This window comes from Eutrigla gurnardus, assembly GCF_963514095.1.
Source record: "Eutrigla gurnardus genome assembly, chromosome: 16".
Lineage (NCBI taxonomy): Eukaryota > Metazoa > Chordata > Actinopteri > Perciformes > Triglidae > Eutrigla > Eutrigla gurnardus.
This window is the reverse complement of record NC_139927.1, coordinates 15,453,741-15,477,498: the sequence shown is the minus strand read 5'-3', so window position 1 is coordinate 15,477,498 and position 23,758 is coordinate 15,453,741. Positions and strand designations below refer to the sequence as shown.

At 45.3% G+C, this 23,758-nt stretch overlaps 1 protein-coding gene across 5 annotated transcripts in view; it reads right to left on the bottom strand.

Moving 5' to 3' along the window:
• The window catches only part of cnih3 (cornichon family AMPA receptor auxiliary protein 3), a 72,800-nt gene that overhangs the window by 7,835 nt on the left and 41,207 nt on the right, over positions 1 to 23,758 (bottom strand). For 2 of the 5 annotated variants that reach the window (XM_084030810.1, XM_084030811.1), the window contains exons 4-6: positions 8,289 to 8,400; positions 2,078 to 2,225; positions 1,342 to 1,397 (exon numbers count right to left, since the gene is read on the bottom strand). In XM_084030810.1, coding sequence (XP_083886936.1) covers positions 1,370 to 1,397; positions 2,078 to 2,225; positions 8,289 to 8,400 — 288 coding nt within the window. In that variant the 3' untranslated portion in view covers positions 1,342 to 1,369. Of the gene's footprint in view, positions 1 to 1,341; positions 1,398 to 2,077; positions 2,226 to 8,287; positions 8,401 to 23,758 lie in introns of all 5 variants that reach the window. The other 3 variants (XM_084030813.1, XM_084030814.1, XM_084030812.1) reach the window with 3 other exon arrangements.

The following is a 23,758-nucleotide window of genomic DNA, read 5'->3' as shown; positions in this document are numbered from 1 at the left end:
TGAGAAATGTTTTAGAGATTGTTACTGCTGTCATTTCAACATGCCTCTGTGTGAAGGTGTCGTGTGTTGTAAGGACATATTATTTAATATGCGTATCATGACAACTGTAGCTGTAAGAACGAAATGCCTTTGCCAGGGGAATGAGGTCGGCTATATTGCGATTCTTTTAAAAATAACATTTTCTTCCATCGTCCTGTCCAGGGTGTACCCTGCCTTCGCCCAATGATAGCTGGGATCGGCTCCAGCCCCCCCGCGACCCTGAATACAGGATAAGCGGTAGACAATGGATGGATGGATGGATTTTCTTCCATTAACTAGAAGCAGCACCTCATCATCCTGGCATGTGTTGATTTTTGGTAATGGCAGGTCGAGTCGATGCTAAAACCAAAACATTGCATCTTGTGATCTTGTGTTATACATTAAGATCAACACTCGCCACGTTGTTCATGATGTTGCTTTTCTACCTGTGTGGTATTGCTGTGATAAACATATGAACATCACCTACTGCCTAAACAGACATATCATCAGCACATCATTTCTCTGGGACCGGCCAGCTTGTGTCAAATGTTTATCACACATTATCACACATAAACAAGAACAACTCCATATTAAAGTTGCAATCTTTTTTGGGAAAACTGACCAGTTTGTCAGAAAAAAAAACCTTTTCTGCACTAATGCTGCCAAGTCTGGCCCTCCGGAAGCTCCAACCTGGAACTGACACTTCTCCACAAACATCTTTGAGATCAGTTCAAAGCTCAAATCTGTGTAGTCACAACCGCCCTTCATGGCACGTTCATAGCAAGCCCATATACAGATCATGATAAACTGTGGTGGAAGACCATCAGATTCAAATCTTCTTAAAGTTACTACAAGGAACTTTTATTTTGTGTTGGTTTTGGCACCTCACATGGACTCCAGCGGGGGTGTTTACGTGAACACAGCCGTAAATATGTGCAGCTGCCAGACTCCTTTTGGAAAAACTCATTTTACTGCAGCAGTCTGCACTGATCACGATGGTTCTGGTTCCAGCAGCCTGGTGTCCATGTTGACTTACAGGAGGCAGATGCCGAGCTGCCCCGCTGTAGCTTCTCTCCATCAGCCGGCTGTCCGCACTCTCAGCAGGCCTTCCTGCTGATGTCGATGTACAGGTCCTCCTGGACCCCATGAAAGAGCCACCCAGCCGCCATCTTGTCTTTGGCTGGTCCCATCTGGATTGGCTCTGCTCCTCACCAATGTATACGTCTTAAAACTTGTTAAGTTTCTTGTAGTAACTTTAAGAATAACGCTATTCCGTCTCAATTCACCACCATAGAATAAAAGGAGAGAAAAAAAGGATTGTACCTTTAAGTGTTTCCATTGATAAGACCTATTAGAGGGATATATCCAGGTTCCACACACTGCAGCACCCACATGACACATGGAACAAGAATCCGGAGTGATTAATAACAGCATAATTAGACAAGGACAGGAACACATTGTATACAATTATCATCTAACAGCAGAACATTTGAGCAAAAACATTCAAACAAATCGTAAAACATTGCACAGGCTTTGCAATGCCATCCTTTACAGAATTACCTTCTTATGTGTATGTTAACGTAGAGGTTAGTGTAGGATGGCGGTTGTATCCCTCTGCTATCCACTTAAGCATTCTGGCAGTGCTTGTCAATGAAGTAAAGAATCAAATTCTCTCAACATCACATGCATTTGTAGCAGTGTGCCTCATAGTAAACCTAGATAACCTGACAGATCAGTATGTGAGAGGACTTGCATGTGATTGCCAGAGAAATGGTTACTTTATTCAGTGATTTGCACTCACGTTGCTCCAACGGAGCTGAGAAACCTAGTTAAATAACCATGTGATAGGAATAGAGTTGGAAACAAACGATGTGATATGATGTGAGTGGTCATTTCAAAATGTCCTACTTTTACATTTCACCTACAGATTCTCATCTAGGAATTTTTGTTGAAGTAGCTGTAGTTTGATTTCAAAGTCTTTCTTTCTCTAGCTGTTGTAATCAGATTAATGTAATCACTTCACATGTAATCCAATTACTGTCCCACAATGCCTGCTCACCAGTAGAGATAGTAGAAGAAGGAGAGGACGAAGAAGGACAGCTTGCACCAGGCCTCCTTTATGCAGAACTTGAGCGTGTCGCCATTCATCACGGACGCCGGGTCGTAGAGCAGCTCCTTAGTGTCCGTTGGGGAATGGAAGTACCTACCACATAGGGCAAAAGACCACATCGCGGGTAGTTGACCCGTTCCAGACCCCCAAACGGCAGGAGGAGAGAAGGAGGGGGCGAAGGTAGGCGGAGAGATGATGGTAGGAAATGGGGGAGGAGATAGTATGGAAAAAATGGCATGATGAGTTAGGCGAACACCATCATGCGGCCGACATGAGTGAAATAGTAGTTGAATATGTTTGTGGAAGTTGACCCTTCGCTAAACAGTTGTTCAGTCCTATATAGTTAAGCAAACTTATTGATTTCCACATTTAGTAATTCAGTAAGTGCAAGGAATGGATTCAATAGTGTCTTGATGTTGGTTGGTATGTCTAATGTTGGCTGCAAAAGTTGCTAAATAGCTAACTAGCGTACAACCTTATTTAGCGACCCAGCATTACTTTCAAAGCCAAGCATTGTCTTAGGTAATTGTTATTTTGTGAGGATACAGGTTACGTTAAAAAATCACTTGTATTCCACCAGAATGAGAGCCAGAATGTTGTTGTACCAGATTTTAGGCTCAGCAGCATCCACAAAGTCTGTGGATGAACTGTACCTAACCCAGCCTGATCTCACGTAAAATAGTAGAATAACCACGACCTCTTAACAGAGGTGGTTGCAGGATGAAATGTGTTCAAATTACATGTCGGCACCACAGAAACAATTCTCATGGTGGTGGACACAAGAAACCTCAGATTCAACAGTAAGTTTTGTTGAAACTCCTCATAGGGAGCAGGTCGTGGTGGTGGATGGGTCAAACAGGACTTTCCAAATAGCAATCTTGTCATACAGTTTTCTCACCATATTGTAAAACCTAGCTACCACCGATCTTAATGTCCTTACCCCATCTGTGACACCACCATGTTTGACCTGTATTGTAAGGCAGTCATATAGAAAAAACCTTTGGGGAAACGTCAAGGCACTAGTATTTACCTTTTATCCAGCAGCAGTTTAAAAGTATTTTTGCTACTTCATGGAAACTATCTGCCAGGAATGTTAAAAACGTTTGCCAACTGGTTGTACTTATATTATGTATAATTAAATATCTGAATGCATATTCAACTATATTTTCACACAGGTTAATTATGTGGTTCTAAAGGTATCAGGGCTGGGGTTTGTTCTAAATGTGCTTCTAAATCCAGTCAGCTCAGTGAGTCAATTTCACCTCCAACTGCTGAACATTAAAATGAGTCATTCGACGATTTTCATTAAATCTTTGTGATGAATTTCCAATTAAATGTTTTTCTCCTGTTTCATATTAGAGCCATTCATCACCTGCTGACTGATTTAAAACTTGAAGGGGAAATCCACCCTTTAATAGAATCTGCATGTTATTGCTATGCTTTTTGCAGAATCAATATTTGTAAACACAAACGGTTCTCTCTCAAAGCTGTGTAAAATGAAGATGTGCAATGTCACCCGAAGAGAAAACCTGGCGGTGATTAATAGCGGAGTGGGTTTAGGGAATTGTAAGATGTTTCCTGGAGCTTTTACATCCCAGTGAGACTTATTTCACTGAGGAAAATATATAATGAAGAAAATTAGTACTCAAGGAGCGTAAACATGAAGAGGGAATCGCAACAATGGCCTGTTGCTTTGAGAGAGAGCTGTTTAACGTACTGATACACGATTGCCTCATTACTGTTTATAGGGGGGAATTTGCCTTTAATGGACCCCAGAGCTGACACAAATGAACAGGATTCTGTGTGAATGGATAACTGTATTTTAATGTAACAGACCAGTTGCATTATGATAGTTGGATGCTGGATTCAGTTATTCAGTCTACAGAGCCCATCGCATATAATTTCCCTCATTTAAGCATTTCAATTATGTAATACAGGGTATGATGGGCAATGCACTTCAACCAGGAAGCTGCCATCATTATGCATGTGGTCTGCTTGGTAAATAAAACTTGCTAAAAGATGGTTGATGCATGTCCATACTGTATGTTCAGCCACGTATATTGGTTTTCCACAACTGTGAAATGTTCATACATCTGGTCATAAATTAATTACAATGTACATTCACGGATTCACATTTTCCATCGGCCTATAAGATGACTCATGGATGTATGAAACAATGCACTTGTATATTATTATGGATGTATTATGTTGGATGTAAGTGGTTTGTAATGGAGCCGCTGATTATACATTCCCATGTATTTTTACAACAGAAACATGCACAAATGAGTGATGCTGAGGTGAACATAGTTAGCAAATAGTTTACGCTATTCCTAGCTAATGAAATTTAATTAGCAATGAAAAAGTAGTGACTGTTGACACCATTTGTTTCACAATTCCCCTGAGCAAAGGTAACAGAAAAACAAGGAGGAACATTTTCTGAGCACTTCTCGCTTTAAGTCATAGATGTATAGAAATGCTCGGTGAAATGTCATCACTGTCAAAAACGGTTGATCCCCACTATGTAGCAAGTACAGGAACACATACACACATACAAACCTTGATAGGGATTTGACTGGCAATCACAGCATTTTACAGCACAACATGGCCAACCTCTCTTGGAATCTCCCTCTACGCACCCACACTCGCATATTGAGAGTTTTTAGTCTGGCAACCTACCCTTTTCAGTTAGTTATATCATTGCAGGCATTATGTAGGGCTTATGAAGGTTTCTTTACTGAGGCCTGGCACATAGTCTGTCTACATTTTGTTCCGTCACACTTTAAGCACAGGTACAGACTGCATTACTCAAAGGAGGCTTACTTTGGTATTTTTCAACCTGGACCCTATTAACCATGTTTTTTTCTGTATCAGTGACTAATGGGGAGAATGTTTTTTGAAATAGTCCAGCATTGAGGGAGAACACTGAAGACAGCAGCTGTTTAAGAGACTGTAATGTTATCGCTCGGGGCAACTTTTTAACATCATCGTACATCCACTAAAAGTGCTTGTTGTTGCCACTGACAGGCTCAGATTGTTATTATAAGAGTCTGACAACATTGTGGAAAGGAGCCTAGAGAGAAATAAAACCTTTCGGCAATAACAAACAGACAGATGAAGTGAAACGTAAAAACAATCGGTGTTGGTTAGACACAAAAACATAAAAATAGGGTCCAGGCTGAAAATACAACTTAATTACCTCCTGTGTTTCACTGCTTCTACTGCTGAGCATGTTGGTGAGCGAGCAAAATCAGAGGTCCAAACTACAATCACTAACTTCCTATTGTTTTTAGAATAGCAACAAGTCAAACCATTTTTTACAAGTTTCTACTAGTTTCGTGGCGCAGCGCAGGGTGGCGCAGGGTGGCGGAGCCGGCGTAATGCAATTTTTGCCCAGCTGCAGCCTTGTGCACGGTCAGTTTGGCAGTTTGGTGGATCGCCTGCGCCAAGATGGGTGTGGCGGCGCAGCAGGGGGAGGCGTCACAGATTCAGCTTGGCGCAGCGGAAGTTTCCTGGCAAAAAGCCTCGCCGAGACTGCCCCGAAAGCTCGCCAGCTCCAACCTGGTCTACTCCCGGCGAAAGGCGCAAAGCGCAAATAAAGTCCATTCATTCAAGGCGAATTACAGCTGACGGAGTGGAAGTTTGGCTGACTGGCACGCAGTGCGCATACGTCACCAAGACCTCACAGGCAGGTTTCCACAGTTCCAGGCACATTTAAATGCAATAAATAATCACAACAAACACTATTTAATGCAACTAATTGAATCAACACGTGAATTTATATCTATATAGATTGTCCCGTCACATCTGACGTCAGATCAAAAGCGGATGGCACGCGTAACGGAAACTCAACCTCACTGAATTAACACAGCTGAAACTTGGACCTCTCGGACCAAAACATCAACCTCTCTCTCTCCTGTTTTTCATATCTATCCACTGCTAATAAATTGCGTCTATGCCTGAAAAAATATATAAAAAAAATACAGCAGCTTGTGCCTGGTCTCGCGCCTCCGCAGCCTCGGTGTCCGTGGAAACGCGCAACTTTGCCGCGAGCTGGAATCGGAGTTGGGGCTGCAGCTGGTCTACGCGGCACGCGAGGTCCCAGTGTCCTGCCGTTCTGGTGTTAGACGGGGAATCCGGTGCAGCTGTGGAGCGCAGATGATGAAGACAGTGATGATGATGATGAATGGCCCAGCCGGCTCGTGCAATCACTGGGATCTCGCCACTATTATGTCTACTGCTGTGTGCCCTGACCCTGTTTTGTGATAGACATGCCTAAAATGTGCCTACAATTTCTATAGTGATATAATATCGGCATAATAATTATTATGACTATACGCACGCACAGCGCGTGATGCGCGTGGTGGGAGCGGCGGCGCTGCTTCTGTCATCGGGTTGTCAAGTGACGAAACTTGCACTGAACCTCCCCTAAGGCATTAAAGGTGAGGAGAGGAGCTCATTTGATTGGTGAAGATCTGAATCGGCTGTGTTAATCCCAGTCCACGCCTCGTCTCCTCCTCGTCTCCCACTCACGCCTTCTTCTCCTCCCTCTTTCCCACTTGCGCCGGTGGGCGAGACGGGAGGTGTGCCTGCGCTAGCCTGCACGGTGCACGAAACTTCCAGGCGGACACACCCCGTCGGCGTGGCGCAGGTGCGCTGCGCGCTGACTGCGCCTGGTCTACGAAACTAAGGCCCCATGTCTTCTTTTAGCGAGAGTTCAAGTCAAGTCTCAGACACCACCACCTCAACTATTATATATAATGAGTGAGGAGTTGTAGGAGAAAACAGCAAACTTAGCAACTATTACATTCTTTCTAGAAGGCACATTGTAATGTAATTTTACAATGCTTCATGAACCACAAACAAGGTAGAAATATCAAAGAGATGGATGTCTTAGCCATGACATACCAAAAACATCGGCATGGCTCCATAACTACATAACATTAAAGTGAACTTGTAAAGCCTCAGGGCACCTCATAACTCCAAAAGCACATCATGGCCTAACCTTTTGAGAGAGTTCTTAAAAAGTAGTGGTTCTCAGCTAATAAGACATCCGTCACAACAAGTTTATAATACACATTGCTCAAGCTTTGCTGCAAGCAACGTTGCCAATCTGGCCTCTCAAAGCAGCCCTCCCAGCAACATCTGTACACTCTGCTGAGCATCACATGGACTCACTAGCAAAAAGCTGCGCATACAGCTGCGCGTTTTAATAACTCACGATTTCTACAACTTCACTCTCCTCTGAATCACCTTGTCAATATTCAATCTCTTTCCCATCACTCACTCTCGTTTCACCGTCCTGCCTGCTGCCACTTCCTCCTTCATTTTCCACCCTCTTCCATCTCTCTCTCTTCTTTCTCTCAGCTGTGCGGGAAGCATCTGTAGCCGGTGGGCATCTGGCACACTCTCCAGTTAATGAGACAGCAAGATGTTTTTTTTCTCTCGTGCTCCTTGCCTCTCAGCCTGTAACTTCAACCAGCTGAGCACATGAGCTTAAACCAATCAGGCTTCAAGAAGTCTATGTCTAACCTGCACCGGCAGAGAGAACAGCAACAAAGAAAAAATAAGACAAAGAAGGACTAGCAAAATAAATCTAGACATCACTGACTGTTGACCCAAGCCAAGATTACATACACATCCCTGTACTTCTATCTTTGTGAGGATCCTCATGGAAAATGCATTCCCGAGATCCTTATCCCAACCAGCACAACAAAAAGCCTAACCCCAACCCGAACATAACCTCAACCGAATTCTAACCTGAACCTACAAACCAAGTCTGAATCATCAAACAAACATTGATAAAATGAGGACTGGCCAAAATGTCCACACCTTCCACAAATGTCCTCACCTTCCACAAATGTCCTCACTCTGTTGGTTAAAAACTAGTGATGTCCAAATGAAGCTTCTTGAAGCATTTTCTTTATTTTCTGAGCCCAATAGATGGCGCTCTCTGTTTATCAAAGGGGTGAAAGCAATGGAAATATATCGGCCTTCAACCCTTTGTTGAACAGAGAGCGCCATCTATTGGGCTCAGAAAATACAGAAAATGCTTCACGAAGCTTCATTTGGACATCACCATTAAAAACTAGTGTCGGTCCTCCCTTTGAAGCAAGTACGAGCAGAAACACACATTCAGACTACGATGGATCGGATAGTCACCTCCATGTGTTGTAGAAGAGCAGGGGGATGTTGAGGCCCACAGTCAGCCACTGCTGAGCACACAGGAACATGATGCAGAAGAGTCCATGGATGGAGTACTCCGGTAGCACCAACTAGAAAAACACAGGATGGGGGATGAGTCAGAGAGAAAAGAAGTGGCACAAAGAGCAACTGTTCAGACTTCAATCACTGATGAAGCTAAGCATTTTAATGTTTACAAGCAGAGAGTCAGCCATCGCCACTTTCTCATTCTAGTCTTTTATTACATTGCTGGTGATTCGTTTTACTAAATGCAGATGCTGCTTGAATTGCATTTGCTTTAATATAAGAACTGCATGACTACATTAAACTAAAGGGCATGTCGGTTAGCAGATGCCACATTATAATTTCAATGCCTGCAGGTGCAAGAAAACACCTCAAGCATCATCATTAGCATTTAAATCCTTAGCCTAGCCTATATTTAGCCACTGCAAATCTGTCTATCTGCAAGCATTCCAAATGGCTCAATGCCCCCATCTAGATTATGGAGAGCTCAGCTTCACAATGGGCTGCACACACTGATGGCAGGGCTCCATCATTATCGTAATAACTGGTGGGCTCAACCCCCCGAATGCAGGAAGCAACACAACTCCCTGGCAAAGTGTGAGAATATGTGCTAGTCATCCCCGCCAATTCTGATCGCCCACCCTTAAACAATAAGGCCTGCTCCCCCCACCCCGCCCAAATAAGAAGTTCATGAAAGTTTAAAAGAGCTTGTATTTGTAAAGTTTAATAATGAGTCAGAATTCATATAATACTATTCCATATGTATGGATTTGGCTGTCCCAGCCTTTTTGGTCTAGCATGAACAGTAGCTAATTGAGGCTACATTAGCAAATGTTGAAAACTTTGGAAAGATATCACTGGCAATCTGTTGATTAAATGTACGACTCTAGTCTGCCTGTTCTACTGTTACACTATGTTTTAAGCATGTAAAAGGGATGATTCCTTGTGCCTAACTGACAATATCTTTAATTGTCAATTTAAAGCAGTAATTATTGATGTTTTGGCTGTGTGGGGGGAACACAAAAAGTTATCAACACAGCATTTACCTATATTAACCATATAAAGTTGCCAATTTACACATCCAGCAGACAAGGAGCAATATTAGTATTTAGCTAGCTGCTAACTGTGTCTGTTATTTTATTTTATAATTGTATTTCTCTCTGAATTGGCTATGTCGGAGCTTTAGAGGAGCATTTGAACGCAGCATGTGTTCACATGATGCAATGGGGAAACAACTCCCTGCCGAGTAAATATCCAACGTCCAGGACGGCTAAGCAGGTAACACCGTCAGTTAAAAACAGCTGTCTCTTGTTGATGTCTTCCAATAAGCCGATTCCACCGGTGCAGAAAACACAAGAACAAGTGCAGTGAGACGATTATTGCTAAAGATTTGCAGCCCTTTCCATAGTTGCAGGCTTCCGTTACCTAATAGAAACACTTGATCCGCGCTACACTTTTTAGCACTAATGTAATTCCCAACTAAAATAAAACAACCGAAAGGCATCAACCCAAGAACCGAGGTACGTATTGAACCATGGGCTAACTGTATTGTTGCATCCCTCGTGTCTGTCTGCTGTTTGCTGTTGGGCATGTAACACATGGTGGATTTGTTGCTCAAAACCTCTTGAGGCTGCTGGACACAAAGTTGATAAAAAGCTGCGAGACCAAAAACAATAAAGCTGCAGGCCATAAAACTAAAACAGTGAGCTGTAGCCTAAGATGTTAAAGAGTGTCATAAAGCTGCAGTAAAGTGATCATTCGCTGTGAGTTTCTATCTACGAGTGACATATTTTACTTTATACTGTACAGTCATTTGATCCATTAACAATATGAGTATATGAATCAGTTCCAGTTCAAATCCCATGTTATCAATTTGACTCTAAATGGACCATAATTTTCTAAATGAACATCAAGCTGTATTGAAGATGTGAAACTAGTCGACTGAGACCATAATCTCATGTTTACTACTTTATATAAGTAGGTTAATTTTCTTCCATACAATCAGACTTCTTTTTGAAACCGGAAGAGTCGCCCCCCTGATGGCCTGTGTTGGGACCTCACCATGAGGACTACACAATGCGGCTTACAAAAGCCTTCACATGCGGTCAGAACAAAGGAACAAAGGGGATACAAAACTACAACTGCCATTTTGGTTTCACTTCTCACCCAGGTGCGAAGTGCAACGTCACACAACTGGTGCCCTATTGGCTGACAACCACAGGTACCCCAGGGGGTCCCCGGGAGCAGCCGTGAGCTATATAAACCGGCGCCACCTTAAGAACTTTCTCTTCCATCGCAACACGACTCCTCCATCGCAGCACACCGCTGCAACAGGAGACCAACTTATAACGTCTGCAACGTTCCCTGTCTTAGGCCACAGTCTTTTCCCAAACTCGCTGGACGAGCGACAGACTGTTTCCCCCCGTTTTCCGTGACTCGCCTTTTTGATTACGGATCTTGAGGAGATCACCGCATGCGCGATTCTTTGTCTACCTGCAGAAGAGGAAACACAAACGGTTTCTTTATTTCAGCTACCAGCCGGAAGCCCCGCTCCTGTCTGAAGTCAGCTGACTAAATCGCCAAGCGTGCGATTATATTGTTGCCCGCGGAAGGAAAAACACGAACTGTTTTCTTTATTCGAGCTTGATCAACGAGAGGAAAAACGCCCCGCTCTCGTCTGTACTCAGCCTACTCACGTCCCCTGCTGCCGCCGGGACTCACGAACTACCGTCGCTGCCACCGCCGCGTAAAGGAACGCCGACATCGCTGGGACGGACTCACAGCCTACGCTGTGAGTCCGTCCGACACCAGTAGGAGGCTATCAATCAGTCTGGGCAGAGACATAAGTTTAATAGTGTAGGATATGCTTGTAATTCTCCGTACGACACCAGTAGGAGGCTATCAGTCTGGGCAGAGACATAAGTTTAATAGTGTAGGATATGCTTGTAATTCTTGTTAATGTGTTTTAAATTTTGATAACGGACCGCCGAGTCCGTTGCTTCCTGTGTTGTTGTATTTGAATGCTGATTGTTCACCCACGCCGCTGGGTTTCATCTCGGTAACAGTGCGTGTCCAACCTCGGACACATTCACGAGCTCAGTAAGTGATCTACCATCAGTTAAAGGGCCGAGGTCCCGCCGAACGAACGCCAGTTCATTCACGGGCTCCCGTGTGATGGTAATAGCTTACTGATCCTTTGTGTATTACGCGCGCATTCTCTCTCTCTTTGTTCTAGCTAACACACATGTGCACACACATACACCGCCCCCCACACGTATCCTACGCCAGCTGTTTCCGTCTCCGGACGCTAAGGACATAGCTCCATCTGGTGGCTCTACCCGGCCATCTCTCGCTCTCTCTCCCTCTCTCGCGGTTGTATCCGACGTCAGTGGCTCCGCCACTGAACGCTGTGGGGAATAGCTCCATCTGGTGGTCGCACCCGGCCATCTCTCTCTCTCTCTCTCCACACACACACACACACACACGCACACACACACACACACACTCCACGTGTGTCTCTCCCGTGTGTTTAGCTTAGCTTTGTGTGTTAGGTAGTTAGGTAATAAGGCTTTGTTAATTGCAGTGTTATTGATTGTGATCATTATTACTGATTTTAATAAACCTTATTATATTATAACTAGCGGTCTCTTGTGCTTGTTGTGTATATGTCACTGGATAACAGCAGGTTGTGAAGGCTAGTGCTCGAATTTCACGCCTTTTTAATTGTTCGATTGTTTTTATACTTTTATGCCAATGATCACGATGATTGGCATGTGAGTATAAGACCTTTATATTGACAGTTTTTGGTTATCTTTTCCCTGATCCCAGGGTGGTGCCCCGTTTATTCATGATTATATCATAATAATATATTAAATATAATTATTAATATCGATATTGACATTAATAATTAGCTGTTGATAACCAAATCTGCTCCTGCTACTACCCCAACACCTGATAGTGGAGAGAATGCAAGTTTCAGGCACTTCCGCATGAGCTTCCCTTTCCAGAACCGGAGGTTGCCTGCCTGGGTTTCACACATGTACAAGAGTTGGCCAGTCAGATTTGAACCCGGGCCGCTGCAGTGAGGACTTGGCCTCGGTGCATGGGGTGCCAAATCTACCATCAAGTTATCCAGTGCCACGAGAGTTCTTTGACCAATCAGACCCTGAGGTTAAAACTGCTTGCCAGGCAAATCCCTGTGATCACCTGAATAACCCAAATTGTCGTAGTCCGCTGAAATCTGCAGTAGCTTTTCACCTGAGTAGTTAATGTAATTCACGAAGAAAGCCACTTCAATACTCATGTATATTTAACAGCGTTCAAGGCGACACATTACGGTGGCCTTCCCGACCGCCTAGCCTTGGAACATTAATGTACACGCTGCCGTAACAAGGCAGTGTTCAGGATGCATTATTCAGATGGCCACATGCCTCCAGATAACCGGAAAAACACGTTTTCACGGAATAGCTCCTCAACAGCAGGAGACGAGAAAACTGCTGCTAAGACAAAACCTAAATATATCTATTTGCTTTCACACATACAGCAGGGAAGCTGCACACACACACATACACACAAACACAGACACACACACACACACACACACACACACACACTAATGCAGCATGCATGCAGTACATGGACGCAAATACATAAGCACACCACTCGCCACTTATGGACAAAAGGCTCATTAAAAAACAAATAGCCACACCGAGCTTTACATTCTCTTTATATTCTTTTCTGTCCCCGTCTTGTTTAAGTCCTAAGGCGTGTTGGCCGACAACACTTAGATGAAGGTTTGAGCAAGATGTGCCATTACAGCAAACCCTAAGAAGTACATAAAACATTACTGACAGCGACATGACAAAAACATGAAGAGAGTCCCCAAGTGGCCTTGTCGAAAAATGTAAAATAACTACAACAAATGTTACAGATGTTAAACATGAAAGCATGGAAGATAAAAAAAAACACTAGTCTTCTGTAATGTGCAGGGTTTTGACAATTGGCATTTCATGTCTTAAACCATCATCCATTCATAGTTTAGACAAACAAATCAAACCAATTCACTTTTTAAATTCCAATTCCCACATAAATGTTTTTTTGATCTATCTTATCCAACTTCTCAGTTCTGTGGAATTAAACAATATAGCTTTGCTCTCACTGTTGTTACAGTTATCACTGTAGGCCGATGCTAACAGATAAAGATAATGATGATAATATAGTAGATGCTTCAAATTCCTTAGTTATAAGTATGCCATGTTCTGGCAGACTTGACTTGGAAGTAGGGGTGAGTATTGGCAAGAACCTCACGATACAATACGTATGACGATACTTTGGTCACGATATGATATGTATCACGATATTGCGATATGAATAAAGATAAAAACACAAGTACCTGTATATGTTCATCAGATGATATTGATCAGAGGACAAATTGAGTCAAAACTGTTTCATTCAAAACAGCCTCTCCATATTATTAATTCCCATGAAATTCACTGGAATAAATATTGAAAATAAAAATGAAAAAGGAGTACTGCATTCACAACACGTCTAAACATGAATCTTTTTTATTTAAATCGATCTTTGGAGTTGATATCGATATTGTATTGGACGGCAAAGTATTGTGATATATTGCCGTATCGATATTTTTACCCACCCCTACTTGGACAGTGACAAAAGACTTCAGACCTCATGAGGAATCATGGCGAAGACTTTAGAGCGACTTGATATGGACTTGTGACCAAAACTTGAGACCTGAGATCAAATTGTGACTAAAAGACTTGAGGCCTGAGTTGGACTTGTGACCAAAGACTTTGTGCCCTAGTTTCGTGGCGCAGTGCAGGGCGGTGGAGGGTGGCGGAGCCGGCGTAATGCAAGTTTCTACCCGCGCAGCCTTGCGCACGGTCAGTTTGGCAGTTTGGTGGATCGCCTGCGCCAAGATGGGTGTGGCGGCGCAGCAGGGGGAGGCGTCACAGATTCAGCTTGGCGTAGCGGAGGTTTCGTGGCAAAAAGCCTCGCCGAGACTGCGCTGAAAGCCCGCCAGCTCCAAGTGCGCATACATCACCGAGACCTCACAGGCAGGTTTCCACAGTTCCAGGCACATTTAAATGCAATAAATAATCACAACAAACACTATTTAATGCAACTAAGTGAATCAACACGTGAATTTATATCTATATAGATTGTCCCGTCACATCTGACGTCAGATCAAAGGCGGATGGCACGCGTAACGGAAACTCAGCCTCTCGGACCAAAACATCTCCCTCTCTCTCTCCTGTTTTTTATAATATCGGCATTGTTATTATTATGATACGCACGCACAGCGCGTGATGCACGTGGTGGGAGCGGCGGCGCTGCTTCTGTCATCGGGTTGTCAAGTGACGGAACTTGCACTGAACCTCCCCTAACGCATTAAAGGAGAGGAGAGGAGCTCATTTGATTGGTGAAGATCTGAATCGGCTGTGTTAATCCCAGTCCACGCCTCGTCTCCTCCTCGTCTCCCACTCACGCCTTATTCTCCTCCCTCTTTCCCACTTGCGCGGGTGGGAGTGACCGGAGGTGTGCCTGCCCGAGCCTGCGCGGTGCGCGAAACTTGCAAAGTCCAGGCGGACACACCCCGTTGGCGTGGCGCAGGTGTGCTGAGTGCTGACTGCGCCTGGTCTACGAAACTAGGGCCTTTTATCTTGGATAGCAGCTAATTAACAATACCAATCACAAAGACCAGACATTGAAAACATTGAAAGGCATGGCTGGACCATCAGCAAACCACGCTTCTTTAATTGCAGAAGTTTCCCGAAAATACAGAAGGACTTCACAGGAAGGCCCCCGTCAGGGCCAGTGGTAGGGTCCGAGAACTAGACACACCAAACTCCTTGCTGTTACTTACAGAAAGCAGGAAATCCTATTTGCAGTTTCATTCCAACGGTCTGACAACAAACTATTCAAGGTAAGGTCTGCTGAGCAGTCAGGCCAAATTGTATGAACAGCTGTGTTTTAATTTGTTACAGTTTATCGGTTTGTAATTCCATTAAACTACGCAGAGTGGCTGTGTTAATTGTTTACTGTCACAAACAAACTGGACGTATTTTCCAATCCACCATCACTGAAACTGTTGCCGGGTCCAGACCTGACCCTGCAATCCTCCTGAGCATTCTGTTTTTTTTCTTATTATTTCACGGCTCAGTTAGCGTGTCGTGTTTGTTGGGACAGAATGCAAACACACACATGCATAATGCAAATTATATATGTTGTACCCTTTTGTGTCCCACTATAGTGTGTGTGTGTGTGTGTGTGTGTGTGTGTGTGTGTGTGTGTGTGTGTGTGAATTGGAGCATATGTACTCAATTTCCATGCAAATGGGTAACAAACTATTTTCTTGTTTCAATCATAGACTGTCCGTGTGTGTGTGTGTGTTGACAGAGGGACCCATCTGGGAATGTGCCAGGCTGGGACTGGAGGCTTGTCTCTGGCTGCGGTGCCTAGGGGTCGCCCTTACACCCATCTGATCCACCCAGCAGCAACACTGGCGAGGCGTCATCCATGTGGGAATCTATATTTTATTTAGTATTATACCATTATGCACAGCATCACTGCACTTTGGACAGCTGCAAACGCACTGACAGAAAACCATGGATGTGTGTTAGAATGCTCATTGTGTACATTATTATATACAATGTAGCATTATTATATCATATTCATTGATTTAGCCTTTAATTTAGCCAATATATCTAGAATATAATTTACCATAGTTTTAAACTGGTTCAGGGTTGTTATATTCTGTAGCTTAAGATCAGTCTGTAAAATGTTTCCATCCACCAGGTGCAGAAAATCTCAAATATTTTTTTCCTCAGTTCAGATCTGACTAACAAAAATGCAAATCCACTGTTTATTATAAATCTTAGAGTCACTGCCATGATAACAGGTAGAAAAGGTAGATGACATTGTTTCACACCAAAAGAAAAGGTTATTTCTGTGTAAAATCTCAGTAAACATTTCAGCTTTTTCCCCGCATTTTGCCTTAAAAGACTAGTGGTCATCAATAAAGCCTGTAGGTACCGACTCCCCGGCTCCTCCTAACTGAGTGCCTGGTGTCCCTGAGCAAGACCCCTCACCCCAATTGCTCCTGATGAGCTGGCTGTCGCCCTGCGTGGTTGACTCCACCGTCGGTGTGTGAATGTGTGAGTGAATGGGTGAATGTCAGTCATTCCTGTAAAGCGCTTCGGAGAAAAGCGCTATATAAATGAGGCCATTTACCATTTACCGACTGAATTTGTTGACAATTTTCTCAGGCAATGCTGAGCTTACCATTTTTCAGGTAGTTATAAAAATCACAAAACAGAAAACAATAAAAAATGTTCTGCATCGAGAACTAGCTATAGCTGGCAAAGCAGATCCTGTACGCTACTGAATGCACACTGAATGAAAGTCAAGCTCGGAATATTCTGTCCAAGACAATTACCTACTATAAGCAACCCAAGTTTATTTTTGAAAAGAAACGGTATGCATGCATCAACCTGAAACTGTACGTTTCCTGTGAACACAGGAGTTTACCTTGTAAGACAGTATACATCTGAGACGCCAATCTCTGATGTGGTCAAACTGACCGACGCTAGAGTTGAACCTGGAGCGTCACAGTTTTAGGCATTGGGCCACAGACCAAGTGTCAGTATTTGACCGAAGACAATGTGTTTTAAATTAATAAAATACATCATATTTTGATAAAGATTCTACAAAATCCATTCATCCCTGCCTTTTTACGTTTCATAGATAGGATGCAGCATTGAGTGACAGGAACTATTATGGGGAAAAGTCGAGGTGACACCTGTGACCAGTGTGCGAGTTATACCACGGTGTCCGGGGGAGCCGGGGCTGGGGGCGGGTGATCTTTTTTTTTTTTGGAGGGGGGCAAAGTTTAAATGCTGATCCTGTCATTAATAGCAACAGCATATGCCTATTATAAAGAGAAAATCCGTTGCACGCACACCATAGGTCTATGTACAATATTTACATGAAACACCCGATCGATCATCATCACATCATACATCACATGGGCTATGGGGCGTTCACACCGAACGCGATAGACGCGAATTGAGCGGCGACTCTACATTGAAAACCAATGTAAATGGCGCGATGACACGCGATTCAGGCGGAGGCGGCGCGAAGGGAGCGTCTGGCGCTATGAGCGGCGCGAATGGCGCGAATGGCGCGTCTGACGCGAATGGCGCGTCTGACGCGGCGCGAATAAAGTTGAAAATATCGAACTTTTCAGGCGGCATCGCGCCGCGACATCCAATCAGCGACGAGTTCAAGCCGACAGACAGATGAGCTGAGATGGACGGGCTGCATTACCAAACCCGACTCGGGAAGACCGGACCCCGGCGCGACGGGGGCCGTACCGGCCTCACACCGTCAGGGCTGAGCCTCGATCAGAAGGACTCAGGCCCCCGCGCGACACCGGGCAATCGGTCTTCCGTACGCCACATTTCCCCCGTCCGCCCGCCCGTCGGACGGGGATTCGGCGCTGGGCTCTTCCCTCTTCGCTCGCCGCTACTGAGGGAATCCTAGATAGTTTATTTTCCTCCGCTTAGTAATATGCTTAAATTCAGCGGGTTGTCTCGTCTGATCTGAGGTCGAATGTGGCCCCGACTCTGGGGAGAGGTGCGAGGGACGTGGCTCCCGGAGGAGGCTCACGGACTCTGGCATCGGGTACCCCGAGGCGGAGGAGGAGGGTCCGCCGACGTGACCCGCCGGCTCCCCTCAAAAATGAGCGTCATGCGCGAATGAAGCGAATGACGCGAATGAAGCGAATGGCGCGAATGAAGCGAATGGCGCGAATGGCGCGAATGACGCTAAAAAAAGTCCAAAATGATCAAGCGGCGCGATACACGCGTCTGACGCGATTGTATTCGCGTCTATCGCGTTCGGTGTGAACGCCGCATGGCTATAGGCTATAGCTGTACACAGAGCCAAACACGCGATAAGAGCAGCCAGCGGCACCAACCATGAAGCTGCGGCCTGCAGGCAGCGCCCCCACGCTTCAAGCGCCTCCGACGTGCAAGCAGGCAACACTTTTTTCATGAATCACGAACTAAAAATACAATTTTATTTCTCTTATTTTACACCTTTGAGGGAAAACCATGGCCAAAATATAATTAATTTGGCAATCATATCAATATTTTAGAGCTCCCCCCAAATTTCACAAATCATGTTTCCAGGGGAGCTCAGGTGGCCACCAGGGGAGCCATGGCTCCCCCTGCTCCCCCGTAACTCGCACCCTGCCTGTGACCCACATTCAAATCCACAAAAATGAGAATATAAATTCGGACTTTGGAACCTGGAAAATCTAGTATTCTGCATGAATTATATATAACCTACACTGTGAAAAAATAGAGGGAATGATACAGAAAAGATGGAGATGGAGAAAGTAGTAATAGGGCAGAGACAAATTAGCATTTCCTACCACTTTCAGTGATTTCCATAGGTTTGGGGACTTTTGGTAGTCTTTGTTGATTTGTAGGGACTGAACTATTGATTTTACATCAAAAGATCACATAATGACTGTATCCAAAGAAAACGCCTCTAAAAAATATCAACACTAGGTTGATAATCAATATTCTTCTACACAATATTGATTAATTCCCCCCTGCATCATTTTGCAATGCAGTCTGTTTTACCTCTGCCTGGGGGATTTCTACAACCCCATTGGCTGGAAGGTATCCTGACGCCATCTAAAACTCACTGTTTTCATTGAACACATTAGGGGCCCTAGTCAAGTTTGGCAGTTTGGTGGATTGCCTGCGCCGAGATTTTAATGCAACTAATCAACACGTGAATTTATATCTATATAGATTGTCCCGTCACATCTGACGAATAAATTGTTAAAAAAAATACAGCAGCTCGTGCCTGGTCTCGCGCCTCGGCAGCCTGTTGTCCGTGTCCGTGGAGAAACGCGCAACTTTGCCGCGAGCTGGAACCGGAGTTGGGGCTGCAGCTGGTCTGAGCGGCGCGCGAGGTCCCGGTGTCCCGCCGTTCTGGTGTTGGACGGGGAATCCGGTGCAGCTGTGGAGCGCAGATGATGAAGACGGTGATGATGATGAATGGCCCGGCGGCTCGTGCAGGCACCGGGTTCTCGCCACCATTATGTCTACTGCTGTGCGCCCTGACCCTGTTTTGTGATAGACATGCCTAAAATGTGCCTGACACAGCGTGTGATATGACACAGCGCGTGGTGGGAGCGGCGGCGCTGCTTCTGTCATTGGGTTGTCAAGTGACGAAACTTGCAGTGCACCTCGCCTCGGTGCATTAAAGGTGAGGAGAGGAGCTCATTTGATTGGTGAAGATCTGAATCGGCTGTGTTAATCCCAGTCCACACCTTGTCTCCTCCTCGTCTCCCACTCACGCCTTTTCTCCTCCCTCTTTCCCACTTGCGGGGGTAGGAGTGACGGCAGGAGTGCCTGCGGCCAGACAGCGCCGTGCACGAAACTTGCAAAGTCCAGGCGGACACACCCCGTCGGCGCAAGTGCGCTGAGCCCCGACTGCACCTGGTGTACGAAACTAGGGCCCTAGCAGTCCACTCCAGCCTCATACAAACAGCAGCATGCACAGACATTGCCTGCAGTCACAGTTCAGCTCATTACAGTAGAAGCCTTTGTGGATGAGGGGAACATGAAATAGTTGAAATGTAAATTTATTTCATTTTTATTTATTTATATACATCTTATTTTAGTGAATACTCCTTCAGAATGGTGATGGTGCTCTGCAGTGGACAGCACAGGTAATGTTAGTTGAGTCTGTGAGCAGTGTGCGAGTTATACCACGGTGTCCGGGGGAGCCGGGGCTGGGGGCGGGTGATCTTTTTTTTTTTTGGAGGGGGGCAAAGTTTAAATGCTGATCCTGTCATTAATAGCAACAGCATATGCCTATTATAAAGAGAAAATCCGTTGCACGCACACCATAGGTCTATGTACAATATTTACATGAAACACCCGATCGATCATCATCACATCATACATCACATGGGCTATGGGGCGTTCACACCGAACGCGATAGACGCGAATTGAGCGGCGACTCTACATTGAAAACCAATGTAAATGGCGCGATGACACGCGATTCAGGCGGAGGCGGCGCGAAGGGAGCGTCTGGCGCTATGAGCGGCGCGAATGGCGCGAATGGCGCGTCTGACGCGAATGGCGCGTCTGACGCGGCGCGAATAAAGTTGAAAATATCGAACTTTTCAGGCGGCATCGCGCCGCGACATCCAATCAGCGACGAGTTCAAGCCGACAGACAGATGAGCTGAGATGGACGGGCTGCATTACCAAACCCGACTCGGGAAGACCGGACCCCGGCGCGACGGGGGCCGTACCGGCCTCACACCGTCAGGGCTGAGCCTCGATCAGAAGGACTCAGGCCCCCGCGCGACACCGGGCAATCGGTCTTCCGTACGCCACATTTCCCCCGTCCGCCCGCCCGTCGGACGGGGATTCGGCGCTGGGCTCTTCCCTCTTCGCTCGCCGCTACTGAGGGAATCCTAGATAGTTTATTTTCCTCCGCTTAGTAATATGCTTAAATTCAGCGGGTTGTCTCGTCTGATCTGAGGTCGAATGTGGCCCCGACTCTGGGGAGAGGTGCGAGGGACGTGGCTCCCGGAGGAGGCTCACGGACTCTGGCATCGGGTACCCCGAGGCGGAGGAGGAGGGTCCGCCGACGTGACCCGCCGGCTCCCCTCAAAAATGAGCGTCATGCGCGAATGAAGCGAATGACGCGAATGAAGCGAATGGCGCGAATGAAGCGAATGGCGCGAATGGCGCGAATGACGCTAAAAAAAGTCCAAAATGATCAAGCGGCGCGATACACGCGTCTGACGCGATTGTATTCGCGTCTATCGCGTTCGGTGTGAACGCCGCATGGCTATAGGCTATAGCTGTACACAGAGCCAAACACGCGATAAGAGCAGCCAGCGGCACCAACCATGAAGCTGCGGCCTGCAGGCAGCGCCCCCACGCTTCAAGCGCCTCCGACGTGCAAGCAGGCAACACTTTTTTCATGAATCACGAACTAAAAATACAATTTTATTTCTCTTATTTTACACCTTTGAGGGAAAACCATGGCCAAAATATAATTAATTTGGCAATCATATCAATATTTTAGAGCTCCCCCCAAATTTCACAAATCATGTTTCCAGGGGAGCTCAGGTGGCCACCAGGGGAGCCATGGCTCCCCCTGCTCCCCCGTAACTCGCACCCTGTCTGTGAGTCAGAAACTGGACTAAAATGTTTAAAGGAACACTAACAAAGACCAAATTAGAAATATTTGAATATAACTAACAAACAGTTTCGTCCCAAAATAAATATGATTCATATCAGTTGGTAAAATGAGCACTGCTGGTCTAAGCAGAGCCACCATAGTAAGCTATAGTAAGCTATGAACCTGTGAACCTGACAGGACCACCTCAACCCCTCCACGTCCAATTAGCGGTGCCACCCGCCACGGAGCGCGCTCACTCACAGCTGAATAGAAGCTGGAGAGCTTTTCAAATGGGACTTTCAGTGCAGGGGCACAACTCTGAGGGACGCCAGGTCACCGAGCCACACTCACAACTAATGAGGGAAATAGATAAATAGAGCATAAAAGAGAGAAATAGAGAAAGGGAATAAAAGAGATGAGAGCGGAGGTGTGTTTGTGTGTGCGGCTGAGAAAGCACACTGAATTCACAGCCTTCGTCTCCACTGCTCACGCTGACTCTGGTCTGTCACCCACCTGCTCTGTGTAGCTCACAGAGTAGCAGCAGGTCTGAAAGCACAGACTTGGCAGTGCTGGCTGACTGAACTATGAGGCATTAGTCTGCCCAGGTGTCAGTGAGGGCTGCTGTCCAAGCGGCTGTATTGAAGGAGTTGGGACTGAGAACGAGGTTGCCATGGTTGGTGGAGTCCTGCTTGCACACCCTTCCTGGGTTGATACTGTATGAACACAAATGTCTCACTGAACCATATATTTCATGGACTAAAAATAACCCTTTTTGGCATTCAGCACATCACCATGCAAATATTTCAGGAAATGTGACAACAAAGATGATCTGCAGTACATACAGACCTGAACCCACATATACAACATGTACAGCATCCGGCCTAAAACCTTGGCAAACGTGCAAATATATTAGGCAACCAACCAAATGCAGATGAAAACCACAGATGTCCAGGTGTAACCTAGCCAACCTGGACACATATGCTCCTCTCTCTCCTCAATGTCCCACATTCAACCTCATCAAGTCCACCACACTCTCCTCCCCCTCATTCATTTGGGTTAACTCCGTCACCCTGCTGCTGCAGCTTTTCCTCCCCTGACTCTCTGAATACTATTAAGAATATATATATATATATATATATATATATATATATATATATATATATATAAAGACCCAGTCGCCAATTACTATCTCAGATCCCTTCAGAACAGGTAACTGTAATTAGGCTTGGCTAAAAGTAATTGTAAATATTTTACGACCTTTAAATGATTCATATCCATCTGATATGCCATGGAGCAGGGGCCCACATGGTTCATTTAGTTGTTCAAAGAGAATTCAGATGAAACAAAGGCATAATAAATAGAGGGCTTCTGTTGGGTGGGAAACTACATTAAAGCACTACACTATATTCATTACATTGATATAGTTTAGTTAGAAGTTAAGAATGATAGAAGCTAAGATGCATTAACTGATTTTGAAAATTGAGATCACTGATCAGACCTGGGGATAGTGGGGTGACTGGGCTGAGAGCATCATACAGACTGCACTAATTCTCACCAGCGGTGTTGCTTTTGATCTTGGTCTCTAAACCGGTCTCAAGACTACCTCAAATTAGGTCAAGAGGGCAACAAGCATAAGCAGTCAGACAAAAATGCTGTATTAGCCTAGTCTGGTTTTCACCATACTAAGGTCAATGTTTTAAGATTGAACATTAGTCTGGGGAAGCTGCGCTTTGTTTCTACTGCTCAAGAGGCGGGATCAATGGGCATCGTTCAAATGACTCCGTATGCAATTGGATAGTCCTACAACCAATCAGAGCAACTTTCCGGGTGACGTACTTTGCAGAGCGATGCGAAATCTCTAGACAGGAAAACAGGAAACCAGGAAACCCGTGCATCATTTCAAAGAAAACTTGCCTTTAAAATCATCCAAAACAGACGCGACAGCGGCATCGATAGCTTGCTTCTCCTCGGTGGCTGCCATGTTGAGTGTTTACACAACTGCTGCTTCGCGTCGCTTATGTTTCGTCATCGTCACGTCACCGGCCAATAGCGTGCCAGGAGAGAATGGCCGTTTCTGATTGGAGCCAAAGATTCTGGCAATGTAACAGCGAAAGTAAGCCTGAGGGTGTCCAGCCTAAACTGCCGAGCGAAATCCAAATTTCCCGGAAGTTCAGGCAGGGTTCAC